Raw genomic sequence first — 21,063 nt, 5'->3', positions numbered from 1 at the left:
CTCAGAGGGCGGTGTCCAGCCAGACAGGCACCGCTGCCAGCGGGGGTGAGTGTGGGGTGGAGGCAGCCTCCGCTGAGACCTCCAAACTCAGCTCAGCCCTTCCCAGCTGGAAACCCCGGACCAGGGGTTCCACTTGGCGACCCTCAGTTTTCCCAGCTGCACACTGGGTTCAGAGCTCCTCTCAGCAGGGCTGCTGGGGCCTAGGGGAGCTTGGGGCACGGTGAGGGCCTGGAGGCACCCGGCGGGGGTACAAGGTGGGTGGGGCAGCCTGAGTCCCCGGGCCCTGAGTCCTACCATGAGCTGTGCGTGGCCGTTCTGGAAGGAGCCTCCCGAGTCCCCGTTGCCCTCCTCCTGCCGGTCAACCACACGGCATTTCACAGCGTCCTGGACCTGGGGAGGGAGAGCCGCGCACCTCAGTGGTAGCCACGCCCCTACCCTGCGCCAGCGCCAGATCAGGTGAGCAGCATCTCCGGGGTGGGGGATGGGGGGCGGGCGTCTCGGGGAAGGGCAGGGCCCCCCAGCGGGAGGCCTCCTCACAGGGCCACCTCTGGTCTGCAGGGTCATGACCCACTGGGTGGAGAAGGGGAAACGAGACCCCAGGAGGGGAAGAGCCTACCCCTCCCCTGAGATTCTCTCTACCGAGCTCCCAGTCGCCGAGAGCTGCTGCAGGCCCTCGGGCCAAGGTCTGCCTGAGAGAACCTGCAATGACCTGCGGGGGGCCGAAGATGTCCCTGGGCCCGGCCTGCATCTCCAGCAGCCTCAGCGTCGTTGCCGCCTCTGAGCCAGTGGAAAGCCTGGCCCTCAGTGCCCTGGGAGTGTCCGCTGGAGGCGTGGGGTGCTGTGCCAGGGACCGTGAGCCTGGCCCTTCCCCACAGCCACCCCACTGGGAACGGCACACTCTGTCAAGGGGGATTTCACCCTTCACGGCCACCCACTCTTCGGGGGGACAGTGGTGATGACGGCAGCAGGCTCTGTAGGAGGGGCTACAGAGGAAGACCTACCCAGCGGCCAGCACAGAGCTTACGGACAGGGAGCTCCCAAGGAGGTAAAGACATCATCTAGGAATGTCAACTGTCCCTCCCCTGGGGCCAGCAGCCACCTCCTGCTGGCTGCTCTGGGCAGCACACTGACACTCCATCCGGTGGTAACAGTGTATAAAGGAATCCTTGGGGGTGGGGGGGCATGAAAGCACAGAGGGCTTCCTGGAGGAGGCATCCAAATAGAAGTTGGCAGAAGCAGAAAGAGGGCAAGCTGGGGCTCCTGGTTTCCAGGCACCCACCTACCTACCCACTCAACCACGGACCTGTGGCCCCGTTCCCTCACCCAGTGCTCTGCTTCATGCTGCTGGGGGGCTGAGGACACCCAGCCCACCCCTCTCATCAGGCAGATGGGGACCGAGGCCCAGAGTGGGCAAGAGAATTGTCCATGGCTTCACAGCTGGTCAGAGGCAGGGCCAGGCCTGGAAGCCAGGGTCTCGCTGGCCTCTGACCCCTGGACACCAGCTAAGGACTCCAGGCCGCCACGACAGGTGTGCCTTCCTGCCATCCTCTCCCTCACGGACTTGCCCTGCAAATGCCTACTGGGCACCTAGCGTGTGCCCGGTCCCACAGGCAAGTAGGGAAGTGTTCTCTGTGGGCGAGCAGAGGAGCTGGGGCTCCCCAAGTCCCTCCAGTACCCTCTCCGGGAACGCCCGAGCCAGCCTTAGCCCAGGAGGCCCCGGCTTCATTGGTAGACAAGGGACTGACCTGCCCATCTGCAGGAGTGTCCCAGGCCACAGGGCCGGCTGGGCTGCCTGGCATGGCCTCCACCTGGCCCAGCCTCCTCAGCGCGCCCTGCAGCCCTGGCCACCACCCCTGAGGCTGAGGACCAGGGTAGGGCTCGAGGCCCCCTGCTACCAGGCCCAGGCGGAAGCCCTCTCTGGGCAGGACCTTGAAGGCCCTGCAGCATGCAACCCACACGCAGGGGCTGGGAGCTCACTGGGGGCTTCAGGGAAGTCTGGCCCTGGTGTCCTCTGTCCCCAGCCACCATGGGAGCATGCCGGGTCCCCTTCTTCTCCGACCCCATGTGACAACCAGGAGGCTTCTTGCACATCTGAGACCCCCAGCGCCAGCTCTCTGCTCCGGGTGGCCCCGGGCTCTGCCTGCCTGGAGCTCCTCCTTTTCACTGTCTCCTTTGCAGCTCCCATCACCGGTCAGTTGGTCCTTGGGGATTCGCCTAGTTGCTTGAGAAATCTCTCCAATTTCCATCTTTTCTATTTTGTGAAACATTTTGCCTCCATTTTCCTTCTACTGAGTTTTGAGCTGCTCTCTGTTTTTAATTTCCACAAGTCTCTTCTTGTTCCTTTTTCATAGGCTACTGTTCTTGTTTCACAGAAGCCAGGTGCTGAGGGCCAGGAGTGTGGCCTCAGAGAACTGCCTGGCCTCAAATCCCAGCCATGGTGACAAGCTCCCGTGATGAGCTCCCTGGAGCTATCCTGTCTGTGGAACAGAGCAGATGGCACCTGCTTTAGGAGGTGCCGTGAGATTCACTAACATGAGTTCATTGCTGGGGCCAGCGCCTGGCCCATGTGTTGCTCACCAGGGTGAGCGACTTCTCCCAGGTGAGGATAAGGAGGGGTCAGTGAGGTTTCTCCTTCCTGGGCTGCCTCTGTCCCCACGCTGTTTTCCTGCTTGTCTGGGTGGGTTGCAGCTCTAACAGGAGCTCTGCTGTCCTCATGAGGAGCCGCTGGGATGTAAGTGTGGAGCACTGTCCAGCTGGTGGCTGGCTGGTATGGGAGCCGTTTCACTGCTGGACATCAGAACTCCGGCTCTTCCTCCCGTCTTTCCTCGAAATCAGATTGCCTCGAGAGGGGTGTTCACACCTCCCTGCAGAGGTTTGGGTCTGGGAGGCCAGAGCTGACACGTGACCCAGGCTCAGCGTGTCCACTTCCCCACTTGTCTCCAGGTGGCACCCCCATCTTCAGCTGTGCCGGCTGCCCCAGGCCAGAGCCCCTCTGTTCACTCTGCCCAGAGAGTGAGGCCCAGGCCGGGGAGGCCAAGCAGGGCAGCCCTGCCCTTCCAGACTGGGATGGAAATCGCCACCTAAGGCCTGGAAAACCAGGGCACCCACGCCTGACGTTCCTGTGGCTGCCAGAGATCCTGGGGAGGCAGCGGGTCCCACTCCTGCCACCCTGTCTGGCTCCCTACAGCTGGCCGAGGCCTGAGCTGTCTCCAGTCAGCTGGGGCCGCACTTCTCATCCTGCTTCTCCACCTGCCAGCTCCCCTGCTGTCGGCTTCTCCCGAATTCTTCATCCTTGGGAACCTGTGTACTTTTCAATAGTCCCTCTGTGGTCTCTCCAGGGGGACCCAGGAAGAGGGAGGTGGCCACCCCGCTCCTGGGCCTTCTGCCGTTCTGGTGCTGATCTGGAAGCTGGTGTCCTCGTCCACTGAGGTCGCCATGCAGCTTTCCCACACTCCAGCCTCCGCAAGAGCATCCCGATTGTGGCCACCAGGTGGTAGCTGGGATGTAGTTTGGTGAAAACCTTCTAGTGACACCTTCTGGAAAGATCCAGAAAACGCCAGAAGCAGGAGTCTCTATTGCCCTGGAAGCTGTCTACTTCTGCTGCTGGCTTCCTTGCTCCTGTAGGCCCCTTGAGGATGGGGGCCCTTGAGGATGGGGGCCCCATGTCCTCCACGCCCCTAAGCCAGGTGCAGGGCATCCTTGGGAAGGTGCTGCACTGCCTGGGCCGCTCCCAGGGACAGTAGGGGGGACACGCTCACCTGCAGACCCCGCTCTCTGGACCACCGAGGCCTGCAGATGCATCAGGGCCACGGACGCTGCACCTACCCACAATCTCCCTGCCAAAGTCCTCGGGGAAGGAGGAGGCCACCCAGCAGCCCCAGGACCCTATAGGAACCCGGCCCGACAGAGGCTGTCCCACCCACCTCTCTACGGAGGATACAGTGCACCATGACGATGACGAAGCCCTCCAGCGAGTCGAAGACGGCGAAGAGGATCTGGAAGAGGGCGGAGCGGCGGTCGGTGACGGCGAGCACGGCCGACATCCAGGTCAGCGCCAGCAGCGGCAGCACCACGCAGGAGCTCCACAGGGAGGCCCTGGGGATGGAGGGCGTCAGCGCTGCCGCCCCAGCCCCTGCCCCCAGGGACACCCTGCCCTGAACCCTGCATCTCCAGGCCTTGGTGGGGACCCAGCCCTAAGGCCTCGTCTCTGTCTCTGGGGGCCTGGGTCAAGCAGTACATCTTCTCTGGGGTGAGTCTCCCTAGGGGTCCTCCACCGCCCAGGCTGCGTCTGCACCCTCTCTCCTCCCTAGGGCTCCCCCAATCCTGTCCCATGCTCTGCCCCTTCCCTCTGGAGCCCATCCCCCAGGCTAGGGAGGAGCCCACCGTCAACACTGAGGTCCCAGCACCCCCCCTCCAAGCCCGAGGCCTCTGAGGGGACCCAGGGACTCAGGAGGGAGGTCCTGGGAAGCTGGGCAAGGGGGAAGGGCTCTTTGGGGAAGATCCAGGTTCCTGACAGTCTAGGAGGTGACGGGGGAGGGGAGACAGGCTGGAGGGAGATGGGCTGTCTGGTGTGGGGTGGGCCAAGTAGGATCCCCTGGTCCAGGCCCCTCAGACAGCCTACAGGCCCCAGGCGAGGGGTCCAGGCCCTGAAGGGCAGAGTAAGATGGCCATGGTGGGGAGAGAGGGTGGAGCCCGGAACTCAGAGACCTGGAGGGAGGGAGAAGCTTGGAGGGAATGAGATAGAGGACAGACGGACGGACAAAGCCAGCAGGGGAGGAGCAGAGGAGAGACAGAGACAACAGACAGACGGGCAGGCGCCTCCTCTTCTTCGCGGGCCAGCTCCGCCCATGCCTCCTGAGCCCCAGCGGCCACCTGCCTATAGACCTGTCCTGCTGCCTCTGCCCCTCAGTGCCACCCCCTCTCCCAGGGAGTCCTCCAGGAGCCCCACAGCAGCCCTCGCTCCTGCCCCTGCAGCCCAGCCTCGCTGGGAGCAGTGAAGACCTGGGCCCCTCCCCACATCAACCCACTGGGTTCTGTGGTGGCCTCTGAGCCTGTGCTCTCCTCCTCACAGTGGGGACACCAAGCTGCTTCCCAGGGCTGTGGGACACCGACAGAGGCCAGCAGGACCCCGGCCATGGCAAGTGCTCAGGAGGTGGTCCTGTGCCTGCCCGTAGGGGGCCCCACAGCCTGCAGGACTGTCATCGCCACCAGGAATGGGTGCTGGCGCCAGCTTCCCTCCTTCCCTCCTCCCCTCCTCCTGCACAGGATTGCCCTGCAGGCAGGGGGAGCTGGGGCAAGTGGACTGAATAGGGAGTAGGGGATCCATTCTGGGTCAGAATGCCAGGCAGTAGCTGGCACATGAGGGCTGGCAGGAGAGATGCTGGAATGACCTGGAGTCTGCCAAGACAAGGCCCCCAAAACCGCATGCTCTGCTCCTCAGCCCTCTCCAGCGTAGCTTGGCCACCAGTGCTGCTCCCACCCCTAGTGCGGGACATCCGTGCAGGGCCCAGCCCCCAAGGGAAATGTGTCTCCATCTCTTGGGACCTCCCAGCAGGCCCAGCCCCCCATGCCACCTCCTGGACTCTCTTCCTCCCCTCCTCCGCCCAGCCCTCTACCCCAGGCCTGGGCCTGCTTTTCTTCAGTGATGCTGTCTGGTGGTGATCTGTCTGGCCCCAGCCTCAGGCGTTACCACAAACCCATGGCTAGGACACGTGCAGGCCCAGAGCCCGGAGCAGCACCCGGACAGAGGGCCTGGGCTTGCACAGCCAGTGCCTCCCAGGTCTCAGGGTACGGTGGCCCTGGCCACACAGCTGCCCCTCCTGCTCTTGGGCATAGGATGGGCTCTAACAGCCTCATGGGACTCCCTCTTCCTGCACAGCTTTGGAGTCTGCTAAGGGCCCCCAACCTCCTTCGCCCTTCCTCTGGCCCTGGAGAGCCTACCCCTGCTCCCCCCGCACTCCCTGCCTGGGAACTTAGGCGGCCGGAGAGGCCTCCCTTGCCCATGATGGTGCCACTCCCTCCAGGCTGCGGCAGCAGACAGGGCCCCGGCTGTCACTCACTGCTGTGTCCCTGCACCTGGCACAGAGCCTGTGATGAGGAGGCCCTCCATCAATATTCACAGAGCCAAGGAATGACTCACTGACACAGAGTAGGACCCCTCGGCTGGGGCCTTGGTTTTCCCATGGCTATAAGCTGGAGAATCTCTCTTCTCCCTTCCAAAGCTGGTATTCTTTGAGCCAGGACCCTGGACACCTCTCCTCACCCAGGTTCTGAGAGGAGGTGCAGGGCCTCGCTCCCCATGGAGACTTCTTTGCCTGCTGCCAGTCACCCCTGCTGCTGCCCAACAGGGGGCTGGGTCTCCAGGCCTGACATTTACAGCCTGATCTGCCGCCGTTGGCAGGCGGCCTGGGGTCTGGGGCCCCGTAAATTACTCCCACACCGCAGCTCGGCCTCTGTAGCTTGGAAACATTTCTGCGGAGCGCGGTGGGAAGGAAGCAGAAAGGCCCGGGAGCCGCTGAAGGGGAGGCCAGGAGTGCCCAGCTGCACCGCACCTGCTCCCGGCTGGAGAGGCAGGTGCCCGGCGTGTGGGGAGAGGCTCTGAGTAACTTTAAAGGGAACATCTGTGTGGCCTCCGCTTCTCTCTGATGGAATGAGACAGGGCCGATCTCACAGCCTCCGCCCCAACACTGGTGTTGAGACAAAGCAAGTGCAAACTAGCCCCAAAGAACCGGAACTTCCCAGGGCCTGGCAGGCCAGTGTGGACACCGCCCCAACTCCGAGCTTACTCCTCCCACCCAGGCTAGCCTCACCCCGACTCGCATCTGCACAGCACCAGGGCCCAGAGCTCTTTCTCCTATGGCTCCTAAAACCCTGGGCCCCTAGTGCCTGGCTCAGGGAGCAAAGCAGGAGGGTACAGGGGTATGCGCCTGGGGGTGCGGCCGTGAAGGCTCACCTTGGGTTGAGGGAGGCAGGGCATGGACAAGATGACCCCTCAGACTGGAAAGCCCAGACACTCTAGGCCAACCGGCCCCACCCACCTGAGCCCAAACCGCCCTCCCTACACACAGCCCCTAAGGCTGCCCAAGCCAGCAGAGCAGCCACTGACTCTGAGCACTTCCTTCCCTGTTCCCTTGGCCCTGGTTGCTTCTTGCTCTCAGGCACACATGCGCGCGCACACACACACACGCATTCACACACTCACCAAAAACACACTCCCACGTACACAATACTCACATGCAGACCCACATGCACACACTTGCACACACAGGCACATGCCCGATTATATACACACACATATACACACATGCCCACACAAAATACCAGGTTGCACTCACACATCATGCACACCCACACATACACACACTGGGTTGCACTCACACACAGATGCACGCTCACAGGTACACACACAGATGCACGCTCACACATACGCATAGATGCACGCTCACACGCACACATAGATGCTCATACGTAGGCACACCAGTTGCGCTCACACAGATGCACGCTCACACATACACACACTGGGCCGCACTCACACACATAGATGCATGCTCACAGGTACACACACAGATGCACGCTCACACATACACACACATAAATGCACGCTCACACATATGCCACATAGATGCACACTCACATGTAGGCACACCGGGTTGCACTCACACAGATGATGCTTGCACACATCCAGGCACATTCTCACACCTGTACACACACTTGCACACTTGTGGCCCCAGTGGTGGCAGCAGCAGAGAACTCCACACTCAGTACACCTGAGGGCGTGCCGAAGGGGGTACTGGGGCAGTAGGCTACAAGCGAAATTAAAAGCCTGGAACGAAAGTAAGTGCTCTCACATGGGCGTGCGCGCATACACACACCTGGTCATGCTCTCCCACACGAACACACACCCATGTACACTCACATATGCACTCATACACACACACACACCTGGTGACACTCTTGCATAGGCGCGCACACACCCACTGGCACGCATGCACACTCACATGCGTGCACACACACCTGGCCATGCTCTCACATGCGTGCTCACGTGCACTCACAGGGAGGGAAGCTTCCCATTAGGCAAGCCAGGGCCAGTCTCCTCACCCCACCACAGAGCTGCGGGGCTGTCGGGCACAGACCCCTGCCCAAGCATCAGCCAGCCTGGGCTCCATGCCAGCAGCACCGGGGTGGGGGTGGGGGTTCAACTCCAGAACCAACAAACCACAGCTTGCAGCCTGGCACACACTCGGGCCCTGGAAGGACAGGACTGACCGCTCCTTCCCAACCGCAACCCGGCCCACAGCTGCACTCCACCCATGCCCAGGCCCAGCCCCACGCCCTGCACCCGTGGTGCCTTGTGCTGCCAGGCCTAGAGCAGGCCTATGGGCAGGACGGAAGGAGGAGCTGGGGGCAGTGGGTCGGGGGACAGGAGTGGCCTAGAAACCCAGAGTGGACGGCAGAAAAGGAAGAAATGAAAGATAAACATAAAACAAACAAAAAGTGACTCAGAGAGCGCAGAGCCCCAAGGGTGGGCCTAGGAGGGAGGTGGCAGCAGAGGCACTAACATGGCGTTACTGGTGGCGTCGGAGGTGGCATCGGCGGCAGAGAGGACTCCACACTCGGCACACTTGAGGGTGCACCCGAGGGGGTGCGGGGGCGGCTGACTGCAAGTGAAATTAAAAGGCTGAAACAAAGGCAAGCGCTCTGCTCTCTGAACCCAGGCGGGAGGGGCGGGGCCAAAGTGCAAAACCAGCCACTCAGGAGTCCAGCCTGGGCTCCGACAGGGATGGTCCTGGGGGCTCTCGGCCACTTCACAAGCTCAGGCCTTGGGCGTGGGCGCTGTGGTGGGCAGGGCTGTGAGCTGCACGTGGCAGGCGTGGGGGGAGGCAGCATGGCGCTCCTGTGCTCAACTGAGGGTAGACCCTGACTCCGTCTGCACAAAGTGGCAAAATTTCCAAAACGAGGCCACTGCACCTTCCGCTCCCCTTCCCGTGTGTCTGAGAGGGAGCCAACCTGGGCAGGGACCTCGTGCAGGTCCTCCTGGCATGTGTATGCCCACGTGTGTGCGCCCATGTGTGCGGGCGTGCGTGCACACATAGACCAGTGTACTGGGCACCCCTCCACCCCAACCTCCATCCCTGTCTATGTGGGCAGTGAATCCCACACGGACATGCAGGCGGGTCTGGGTGTGCTCCCAGGATGTGTGTACCTCACGAAGCTGGCCCGTTGCACACACAGGGCGAGGTGGGCAGAGTACGGGCTGCCTGGGCTTGGCTCTAGTGTGTGCCCACCTGGGCTGGAAGCTCAGCTCCACCAGTCACTCACCCTCCCTAAACCTCCATTTACTCAGCTGTAAGATGGGAACATAACCACAGAATCTGCCACCATGGTTATTCTAAGCAGCAAACAAAACATCCACACTGGGTGAGCACCCGAGATCACTGCTGCTCTTACGACCAGGTAACGGCAGGCAGCCTGCCATGCTCAGACCCCGGATGTGCAGCCCTGGGGACCTCTTCTGAGTGTGACCGCTGTCTCGGGAGCAGTGTGGGACAGGGTGTTACGGGGGCAGGTGGGGCGAAGCCTTAGAGAAATCTGTTCCAGCCTCCATTTCCCAGGCCAGGAGACAAAGCACCAGGACTCCCACCCCGAGTGACAGACCCCAGGGCCACTCCACATACTCAGCATCAGAGGCCAACTCAGCTGGTTCCTAACCAGGACCAGAACCCACAGGCACCCAAGGGGAAGGCTTCCTGAAGCTTCTGTTCACTGGGGACAGGAGGAGCCAAGAAGAGACAGAGACAGGAACAGAGAGAGAGACAGAGAGAGACCGAGCATCCAAGCAAGACTGGCACGGAGGGGAGGGGCCCACACAGACACCAGCCAGGGCTGGAGGACACAGAGAAGCAGGCAGAGGTGAGGGGCGGGGGGCCGGGGGGGCGGGAGGACAAAGAGGGGCTCGTCCGCCCTAGTCACCTCCCCACACCCCGCAGCTTCCCCTCTGTGCCCAGGACCTCGTCCCTGTCCCTGAAAGGTGGGCGCAGCCAAACATCCCAAGCGCCTCCACTCTGCTCCTGGGCCCTGTCAGCTGCTGTGCTGAGAGCACTCCCTGGGCTTGGGTTCCCCGGAGGGAGGAGCATCAGCTCCACCTGTCTCCTGCACCGTCCTCCTCATGATGCAGATCCCACAAGGACAGGGAGTCTCTGCATGGACAGGTGACATTCTCCCCCGGCCATGGAGCAAACCTTGTGGTAGGGGAGTGGGAGACCAGGGACCCCCAGCACCCAGCATTGGGGGTGCCCTGCTGCCACCCTGTGAGCCGGGCAGAGGTGGGGTGTCCCTGCACAATCAGTTTCACCGCTTCTGAGGACTTTACGGGGTCCACCCTGCCCAGGTGAGATGGAGCAACCGTGGCACAGTGAGAGGGGCTGGCTCAGCCTAAGGGGCCTCTGTACTCAGTGCCTCCGTCTCCCCACCCACTCCAGGGACCCTGGACATGCAGTCTCGGACTGGGCATGGAGCATCCTCCATCCCCCAGGAGCCCGGGGCTGGGTGGGCAAGGAGCCGCATGGCCCTGGTCCTACCCTGCCCGCTCCTTCAGCTTCTTGTCCGTGATGCCATCTTTGGACACGAGCTTGTTGAACACCAGGATCCCAATGACCATGTTCACCTGCCGGGTAGACAGGGGTGGGAGTGTGGGGGTGGGGGCCGCCGTAGGCTCAGCGCCGACACTGGTTGGACTGAAGATGGCTATGCTGACCATGACCCCCTACCACACTCAGGGTCACCTCCCGTGCCTCCATCACAGGAACCCCAGTGCCTGACGTGATGTCAGGTGACCTCCAGCCCAGCTGCCAACCATGCAGGGCCCTCTGTGTGTGTCACCCCCACCGTCAGCACCTCTGCTGTGCTCCTTGCATCCCTTCCACCAGGGAGTTCCGCACCCACAGGGTCCAGAGGCCCTTGCCAGCCTGCAGCTGAAACCTGCCTAAGGGACACCAATCCTGGCTCTCCCTGGGGCCACACGCCTCCTGGCTCTCTGCTCTGGGCAGGCCACCTCCTCTCTCTAGACTTCCTTCCTGATCTCCCTCTTCTATTCATCAAACTAACTGCCCACCCCGTAAGGGCCCCGGCTGGGCGCCTGCACCCAGGGAGGCTCTTCTTGGGCTCCAATATGAGTCTCCCATGCCTGCCACTGTCCAGGCTACCACTCAAGGCAAGAGCTGTTTCCGGAGCACCCCGGGGAAGCCACTGGCCCTGAGCATCTGGGGGTCTCCTCCCGTCTCCCGGCCTCCTCTGCGAAGGGGAAGGAGGAGTCTCAGGCCATATTCTCTGCTCCCCAACTGCCAGAGGCTCCCTGAGGCCCTCCTCCTGCATCCCCACTCTGCAGAAAGATGCTGCCAGGACCCCGAGGGGCAAGGCCTGACTTCCTCAGGCCCAGGTTCCAGAAGCTGGAGGCCGGGAGACCCCAGGACTCCATGGACCCCTGGACTAGGCATTTCACGTCCAGAAGACCAGGGTGGTAGACTGTGCAGCCCTCCAGCTTAGGGCTCACAACCACACGCCCGGCCTGCTTTCCACAATGGATGCGGTTCCCAGACACCCACATCACAGCCTTGGCCAGCCTGATGGGCGGTGCCCTCTTTCCTGGGCAGCCTAGTTTTCTGATGGGGCCGGAGCAGAGAAGAGAGGATGGGCCCCAGTGACGGGCCATTGCCTGCAGCAGGCTCTGTCTGGCCTGCAGCACGTGGTCCCAAGGACAGGAGGGGCTGCTGGGGCTCAGGTCGCACAGCCGCCTGAGTTAGACCGCCTTCCTGACACATCCTGAGGAGGGCTGTACGGGGGTAGGGCTCCTGTCTCCGTCCCCTTTCCCACAACCTCCATCCCCAGGTGCCTGGGGCACTGCCCAGCTGGCACTGAGGCCAGCTCTAGAGGTGCTGACAGGTACCCCACTCCTCCCCTGCCTCCTGGCTGGAGGAAGGAATAAAGAAGGTGGGATTCCACAGCCAGGACTGTGAGGAGGGGTCTGGGGCTGCCCAGGGATGGCGCCCCACTGCCCCTCCAACCCCCACTAGGCTCCCCAACTGCCCCTACAGGGCTAGCACCCCCTCACCCCCCATGCACGTTTCTCTGCTGGGTCCAGCCTGTGCCTGAGTCCCCACTAGAAGGGGGTGTGGCCCTACAGAGACACCGCTCATGATGGCAGGAATTACTGGACAAGGATGGCCTCTCCTGGGGGGAGAGGGGAGGGGAGGTGATGCTGGGTGTGAACCCTGGTGCTCTGCCAGAGTAGAGGGACGGGGACTGGCTAAGCAGGCTCAGAGCTGGACCCAGTAGAGGCCAGTGACCCCAGGCAGGTCCCCCAGTCTACTGCTCATCTGTGACCCCGGGACAGTGACCCTGCATGCCACCTGCCACAGTCTTGCCTTCCTCCACACAAAGGTGGGAGAAGAGTGGGAAGGAAAGTCCAAGGACCCACACAGGGAAGGTCCTCACTGGGGCCCCCAAAGGGGCAAGCAGCCCTGGTCACCAGCCTCACATCTGGCGCTCTGGGGCCAGACACCCACAACCCAGGTCTAGCCTGTAGCTCCCCGCTGCTCGCATCACCTGTCCGTCCCCAGCTTCCTCCCATGCCACTCACCACACCCGTGGGGATCTCCTGGCAGGTACACAGCTGGCGCCCAATAATCAGGCAAGCTGAGACTCACAGGTGTGAAGGGTCACTACCCTGGCCCAGCCCCTACACCGCACGCTGAGGGCAGGTCAGAGCGGGGCTGTGGGCACCCCCACTCCCTGGTGATGAGGGCCGTCCTGAAGGGACAGCAGGTGCACAGCCTGGGGCAGGAGAGAGCACCGAGGCCCAGGAGGCAGGTGGGGGGCCCGGACAGGGTTGCAGGGAGTGGGGTCCAGGCGGGTCAGTACCAGCACAACGGCAGCAGCCGGTCCCACGAAGGCATAGAGCAGTCCTCCCTCCAGGGAGAGCCAGCAGCTGGGGAGGAGACAGGCCATCAGCACCGCCCACGTGCAGTGGGGCGTGCAGAGGGGCACTACCGGCCTCTCAGGAGTAGGGGAGGTGAGCTGGGAAGTGGCAGAAGAAAACTAGCACTTATTAAGCGCCTTCTGCGTGCAGGGCAGGTCACACCCGCTCTTTAGACTTAGAATCCTCAGAACCCCTAGGCAGTCATCGTCACTCCCATTTTATAGATGGGGATAGTACCAGAGTGGGGGACCCATCTGCTTAGAGCCACACAGCAGGGGCACCAGGCTGGAAAGGCAAAGGTCACCTGACTGTCCCTCCTTCCCCAGGCCTAGACCCTTCCTGGCTCTTCTTTTGGGGTCTCTGGCAGACCTTCCTTCCTGACGTGATACTCGAATGCCGGGGCTAGGTCCCTGGCCCACAAGGCTCAGGCCCCGTGGCCTCAACACCTGGTCCTATGCTCACACATCTGGTCTGCATCCTCCCCACCACCCACCCAGTCAGTAGCCCCACATTCCCCAGATCTCTGGACACCACCTGTGGTGCCCATGGAAATCTGAAACCCAATAAGGACTGTTCCCTCTGCCCTGAGCAGCCTACCCCATGTCGTCTGTCAAACAAACTCCTCTTCATCCTTCAGAACCCCACTTCAATGTCCCCATCCCCTCCTGATCCATCCCTGGCTCCGGCAGGCCAGGTGTTTGCTTCTCTCATCTCTGGAGACAGTGTTTGGATTTCCCTCTCAGCACTCACCCCCTGGGCCCTCAGCTATGTCCACTCCCTATGGCCACTCAGGGCAGGGCTCCAGGGGGTGCCACATCCTGTTCCCAGGGGCTCCAGAGTGAGCCAGGCCTGCTCCAGTCCTCCCACTCAGCCAGCATCGGTCACTTCCTCCTGCCTCTCGCTTCCCACTGCTCCCCTCCCTGCAGCCAGGCCCTCCCTCCAAGCCTCGGTTCCCCTCCCCCACCCCAGTTCTTCTGCCCATCCTGAGCCCCAGACCCTCTCCCCCCACCTTGGGAACCACACTGCTTTTAGGATGACAGCAAGCTTCCTGGCTTGCCATTTAAGGCCCCAAGGACCTGGTCGAGCTGACTCTTCAGGGTCTCAGTGATGTCATCTGGGAAATAAGCCTCCGACCCCTGCCCTGCCTGCCACAGGCCTGCTGTAGGGGTGTGCCCACTGTGCCCAGAGCGCTTGTGTCTCAAACAGCCCTCCCTCTCATCAGCACCATGCAGAGGTGGCCTCCCCACCGAGCAGATGGGGAAACTGAGGCTCAGAGTGGCTAATGGACCAACTGACCGAGGGGGGCCCTGCGAGCCTGGTTTCTTTCAGTGCCACTGCCCACTGCTGGCTGCCAGGGTGAAGCTGGCTGACCAACAGGGAGGGGCTGCCCAGGGGGCTCAGCCTCCAGTCCCTGGGGCTCCACCCTCCCTGAGCCTCTGTGAGATGGTCAGGGTCACACAGGGGGAAGGCATGGCCAGCCCTCACCCTCCAGGGCAGCAGAAGGCTCTGGGGGCCATGCGGCCATCCACCACACCCCCAATGCCCCGACTCACTAGTTCATGGTGCTGTACCCTTTGGCCTTGGTGAATCCCACGGAAATGGCCACCACCAGTGCAGGGAGCCCTGAAAGAGCAGAGAAAGGGCGTTGGCCCCATCCAAGTCCCCAGCCAGCCTCCACCTCCTCCCAGCCCTGCCTTGGAGGGCAGGGGCCAGGCTTTTGAAGCCCCCAACAGAGGACGGGGCTGAGCAAGAGATGGGGCAGGAGATGAACAAGGCAAGGGCCTGGGGAGCTGGGCGCGGGGCGGTCCCATGAGCAGAGAACGCACAGGGTGCCCGGCACAGCTGACTCGAAGAGAAATCAGGAATCATCTTTTTGTATATGTAAGTCCCAAACAGTGCACCGGACATACTCGTGCTAGAAATGTTTCTGTTATCTAGACATGAAAGGGAACTGGGTGTCCTGTGCTTTACCTGGCGACTCCATGGAGGAACGAGGGCCCAGAGAGAGAAGAGGGAGAAGCCCACCCAAGCAGCAACTGAGGCCCCAGGGGTCCACAGGGCATGGGGAGAGGAGGGGCTGCCAGGGCAGAACAAGCAGTCGGGGCCAGGAGGAAGAACATCTGCCCAGGAGGGTCGGGGAGGCCGCGGCTCACCCCAGCCCAGGCAGAGGAAGCGCTTGCGGATGAGGCGGTTCCGGAGGTGGCCCGTCACGGCCATGTAGGACTGCCAGGCCTCGGTGAGCACCCAGCAGAAGGAGGACAGGAAGAAGAAGTGCAGGAAGGCGGCCACCAGCGTGCACACCACCTGCGTGGGGCCGAGGGCAGGACAGGCTGGGCAGGTGCTCCCCGGCCCCACACCTGCCCCTACTGAGTGCCTGTCGCAGCTGGAGGCCCAGCACCCAGCACCCTCGCTGGGACCCGACCAGGTCCCCAGGCAGAAGGCAATCCAGAGATCACCTGGTCCCTGCCCTGAGATGGGTTGTTGACCGTCTAAGCCCCCTTGGGACAAACAGACCCTCCCTCTCCGTATTCCTCAGCACCATTCATAGCCACACCAAATGCTAAGCAGGGGCCTTTTAAAGTCCAGGTGCCTGCCCATGCATTCAGGAGGTAGTAAGCCCAAGGTCCAGGGAGGGCATGTCACACCCCGAGGACACACAGCAAGTGGCAGGCAACCTCACCCACGCCGCGGCCCTGAGCTTCTGCCACAGCACACGGCAGGCCCTGGGCCCAGGCCTTCTCTGTCTCCCTGCGGGCCTCTTGCTTTATTTTCTCTCCTACACTGTCAGTGTGGCCCCTTGAGGAAGCAGAGGCCCCCAGCCAAAGGCTGTGCCTGCCACACTTAGTGGGATGGGGCGTGGAGACCACAGGGTAGGAACCAGGGATGGCAGGTCTGGGGAGGGCAGGCAGGGGCCCACCATGAGCTGCCAGCTTCAAGGCTGGCGAGGGTGGGGGTGAGAGGGTGGACCATGGGAGCCTCTGTCACCATAGTGCCACTCTTCTTGGGTGCCACTCCCCAGCCCTGAGGCAGCTTGAGCTGAGGCCGAGTCCACTGCCCATAGCGGGCTGGGCAGGGCTGAAGCAGGCTCACCCTGAAGGGCAAGTCCAACAGAAACACTGGGATACAAGCTGCCCTTCCAGCCGGCTGACCAGCCCCTGACAGGCTCCTGTAGCCACAGCAGAGGGCAGGAACTCCCTGTAGCTGGGGCAGCCTCCTCCTGCCCCACACCCACCTGCCTGAGTTTCCCAGGAATCCCACAGCCCAGGCCCCTCCTGGGGTTCATCCTCACCGCCCGAGGATGCTGGGAGGTGCATGACAGGACACAAGGCTGCCTACCTTGTTGCGGGTCTGGGTCTGCCCGATGAGGATGAGGGCATTGGAGGAGATGATGGACAGGCAGAAGTTGATGAGGATGACAGAACGCTCCGAGCGGATGTACCTGTGGAGAGTGTGGGGTCCCAAGGTCAGCACCCAACAGAACCCCATCTGCACAGGAGCTGTGGTCCTGTGGCATTAAGACCAGGGCCCCACCCCATTTCCTGCAGGCATTGTCAACAACAGCACCACCACCATCACCATCATCATCACCATTATACCATCACCACCATCACTACACAATTACCATCATCACCAACACAACCATCACCACACAATTACCATCATCACCAACACAACCATCACCATAATCACCACTATCACCACCATCACAATCAGTACCACCATCACCACCATCACCATAATCACCATCATCACACAATCACTACCACCATCACCACCACATCACCACCACCATCACCGCCGTCACCATCACACCACCACCATTATCATACAATTATTATCACCATCACCATTATCAACATAAGCATCACCATCACCATCACAATCGTTACCACTATCACCATTACCAACACAAACACCACCATCAGCACCACCATCACCATCACATCACCACCACCACCATCACCACCACCACCATCACACCATCACCATAATCACCAGCACCACCAACACCATCACCACCACCACCATCACCATCACAACCATCACCATCACCACAACCACCACAATCACTACCACCACCACCACACCATCACCACCATCACCATCACAACTACCACTGCCACCATCACCATCACCATCACCATCACAACTACCACTACCACCATCACCATCACTGCCATCACTATCACCACCATCACCATAATCACCAGGACCAGCACCACCACCATCATCACAACCACCACCACCACCACCATCACAACCGTTACCACCATCATCACCACCATCACTACCACCACATCACCACCATCACCATCATCAGAATCACTACCACCACCACCCCCACCCCCACCATCACAACCACCACCACCACCATCACAATCACTACCACCACCGCCACCACCACCACACCATCACCACCACAACCAGCAACTACCACCATCACCATCACTCCCATCACCACCACCATCACTACCACCATCACCATCACAACAATCACCACCATCACCATCACTACAACCACCACCACACCATCACCACCACACCATCACCACCATCACAACCAGCAATTACCACCATCACCATCATCACCACTACCATCACTATCACCACCACCATCACAACCACCACCACCACAATCACCAGCACCAGCACCACCAACACCATGACAACCATCACTATCACCATCACTACTATCATCATCACAACCAGCAATTACCACCATCACGATCATCACCACCACCATCACTACCATCACTATCACCACCACCATCACAACCACCACTACCACTATCACCACCACCAGCACCACAATCACCAGCACCAGCACCACCAACACCATGACAACCATCACTATCACCATCACCATCACTACTATCATCACCACCACCACCACCAGCACCACCAGCACCACCATCACTACCATCACCACCACCACAATCACCACCACCACCATCATCACTATCACCACAATCACCAGCACCATTACCACCATCATCACCATAAACACCACCACCAGGACCACCATCACCACCACCACCAGCACCCCTTGGGGACTGAGGTCCACCCAGGTGGAGAGTAGAGGGCACAGGGCTGAGCCTCAGGGGCTCTGACATGACCCTGATGTGCTGCATGACCTTGGGCACATCATGTTCTCTCTCTGGGTCCCCACTTCCTCATGGGGACCACAGAACAATCCCTGCCGGCAGTTCACAGGGCACAGGGATGGCCAAGAGAGCTCACCAAGGGAGATGCTTTGAAAACTGTCGGCAGAAAACCTCCTCAGAACTCAGGACATCAGAGCTGAGTTCAGAGGCCCTGAACCCAATTCCCCAGATGTTTTGTGAAATCAAGGCCCTAGGGGAAGGCAGGTCCCAGGAAGAGGAAACACCATGGTCCCCCTAGGCCCCCTAGAGCCCAGCGGATGCTGTCCCGTCAGGCAGGACAGTGGAGGGCTCCTGCCACTACTCACAACCCGGTCACTGTCTCCAGGAAAGCTCAGCCACCCTTCCCCCGCCAGCCACATCGACCTCCCAGTGCCCGACCTTGGGCAGCAGCCAGGCAGTCAGTTCCGATTATCGGCTGACATCGCGCTGCCTGCAGAGTCCCCACTCAGCTCCGTGGGCAGTGAGTGACCTTGAGTCCTTGCTCCCTGTTCCACACTTCTACTCAATGGGACAGGAGCAGATAGCGGGGTGTGCCTGGAGGCGCGTCCACACACTCAACAGGCATGTTACTGCTCAAACATGAGCTCTCCTCCACATCTCGCCACACCTGCCCAGGTGGCCTCAAAAACCCACTGGCCACAATCAGAATGGACAGCAGGCTGGGAGCCCTGTGGCCTTGGGGAAAGGGAATTTGGGGTGGAGAGTGAGCAGGGATTTGGGGCCTTAAGGCCTGACAGGGGGTCTGGGGAAGGCTGTGGCCTGGCCTGCAGGCCTGAGGGTAGACAAGGAAGCCAGGAAGCACAGGCAGAGGGGGCACACACAGCTGGGGAGGGAACTCAGTCTGGCATTGCCAGGGAACACGTTCAGGGGAGGGACAGCAGGAACCGGGCCCCACCCCCTGTGTTTGTGCAGCATGGACACAGCATGAGTGTGTGGGGTGGCCTCAGGAACCTGTGGCGGCCTTGGAGAGGCCACAGCAGGGCTGGGTCTGTGGCAAAGGCGGAGGTGATTGGGAAGGTGAGGACAAAGGGAGGGAGGGGCTCCCGCGACCCCATCCGTGACCTCAAGGGGAAGAGGCGTGGGACGCAGGAGCCATGGCCACCCGTGCCCAGCACCTGCGCGGCACCCACCTCCACACGGACACGTAGATGATGACCAGCATGAGCAGGGTGAGAGAGGACACGCCACAGCCCACGATGAGCGTCACGGACGGCAGAGTCCCCTTCTCCATGTTCTGCGAGGAGCGGGAAGAGACCGCGGGGAGTGAGGCAGCCCGCATGCCTACTCCGCAGACCCAAAGACTGAGGCCTGAGAGCCCGCAGCCTTGGGTCACACCCCCAGCGTCCAACCCAGCCCCTCCTCCACCTCCCCGCCCGCCCCCTGCAGAGGAGGGGTTTCCTCTCCAGCCCAGGCCCTCGAGAATTCCCTTTCAGGGCTGTGCTCCGTGAGGATGGGCCCTTTGCCCATGCCCCACAGTCATATGCCAAGCCCGATGGCAGATAAGCCTTTGCCGCCATCATGGCAGGCGCCAGCCCCGCACTGCAGACGGGCCAGGGAGGTGCCAGGTCCAGGCCCATCCACACACACAGTCCTCTCAGGCCCAGGCTTTGAGAAACCCAGGGGCAGCAGCCACTTTGGCTCTGGCCCACCCCATCCGAGATGCCATCCAGCCAGGCCCTGACACCCCACACCCACCCGTCCCTCCACAGCCCCGACACAATCCAACCAGCTTCCTTGCACCGTAGCCCTCCCCCCCCGCCCCGGCTCCACAGGTGACTCTGTGTCACCTCCATAGCCCCTCAGTCCCCTGCAGCCTCTAGGCTCAGCCGCCAGCCCTGGCCCCAGTCTTCCCCACCTCTAGCCCTGCCCTGTGAGCTCTTCTCCAGCCACGGCAGGGTTGGGGAGGTTATCAGCACACTGGAGGGCACCTCTGCCCTGCTCAGAGGCAGGAGAGTATGGGAGCTGGGGTGTCATCTGGGTGCTGGGGTGACCCGAATAAAGTGGGCCCTTCCTCCTCACCACCTGGGGGGTAGTTTAGGTGACTGCCCCTCCCAAGGGAGGGCCCCCATTCCTCACTGACTCTTCTGCCCTGGGCATTGTCCAAATGCCCCACCCAGCTCTGCAAAGGCCACTGGACTGGCCCTGGCCCTGCCCCTGGCCAGCCTCCCTTTCCTGAAGAGAATGACCCTAGCCCCCGAGGCCCCCTGGTTCCCTTCAGGGCTCTTCCCCAGCGGTGCCCCCAGAAGACCCTTCCCCACTTCACATGACTGTGCCTCTGGCCACTGCACTCAGCTCATCCCCTCCTCAAAAGGGCCTGGGCCGGTGACAGATCCCGCCATTCCTGACTCCGTGGCCCTGCACAGCCCCAGTACGCCAGGCCTGAGGACAGACAGGGAAGTCAGGTGGCTGAAGGGCATGCACAGGTGGGGAGGGGCCTCAGGCTGGCATCGCTTCTGTGTGGATGAATTCACCCTGAGCAACTGCTCAACCCATGGCCCGAGTCAAGCCAGGCTGAACCGCCATGCCTGGGGCTTGCTGGCACACGGCAGGTGGGTGTATGCCCCGGGGGCATGAACAAAGGCTCCCTGCACACAGAGCTTCCAGACGACTGGAGAATTCAGGAGAAAGGGGGTGCAGTCCATCTCCAGGCCCTCGGAAGGAGGCAGAGGTGGTCAACTGGGCAGGAAGGCGAGGCCTGGGGAGAAGGGGGCGATTCGGGCACCCCTCACCCTGAAGCTGACGCCTTCCTGGCCCCCGCCCCAAGTCTGCTGACCCTGGCATGTTGCACTGTCTCCTAAAGCCCCGCGCAGCCCTTCTTGCCCTTCAAAGTGCTCAATGTCCCCTGAGCCAGCCCAGCTGCCCTGCGGCCCCACTCACCCCAGCCTGGGCTCCCCCTTCCCCTCAGTCCCCACACTGCTCTGTGCC

At 61.7% G+C, this 21,063-nt stretch overlaps 1 protein-coding gene across 1 annotated transcript in view; it reads right to left on the bottom strand.

Moving 5' to 3' along the window:
• The window catches only part of LOC105554473 (brain-specific angiogenesis inhibitor 1-like), a 30,626-nt gene extending 11,209 nt beyond the window's left edge, over window positions 1-19,417 (bottom strand). Inside the window, exons 1-9 of the mRNA XM_012000970.1 lie at window positions 19,269-19,417; window positions 16,310-16,412; window positions 15,127-15,277; window positions 14,527-14,596; window positions 12,916-12,982; window positions 10,578-10,663; window positions 8,559-8,657; window positions 3,924-4,095; window positions 295-390 (exon numbers count right to left, since the gene is read on the bottom strand). Coding sequence (XP_011856360.1) covers window positions 295-390; window positions 3,924-4,095; window positions 8,559-8,657; window positions 10,578-10,663; window positions 12,916-12,982; window positions 14,527-14,596; window positions 15,127-15,277; window positions 16,310-16,412; window positions 19,269-19,417 — 993 coding nt within the window. The remainder of the gene's footprint in view (window positions 1-294; window positions 391-3,923; window positions 4,096-8,558; window positions 8,658-10,577; window positions 10,664-12,915; window positions 12,983-14,526; window positions 14,597-15,126; window positions 15,278-16,309; window positions 16,413-19,268) is intronic.
• Window positions 19,418-21,063: the final 1,646 nt, after the last annotated feature.

Source organism: Mandrillus leucophaeus, unplaced genomic scaffold, assembly GCF_000951045.1.
Source record: "Mandrillus leucophaeus isolate KB7577 unplaced genomic scaffold, Mleu.le_1.0 Scaffold644, whole genome shotgun sequence".
Taxonomy (NCBI): domain Eukaryota; kingdom Metazoa; phylum Chordata; class Mammalia; order Primates; family Cercopithecidae; genus Mandrillus; species Mandrillus leucophaeus.
Note: the sequence above shows the minus strand (reverse complement) of the source record. Positions and strands in the feature narration are given on the sequence as shown.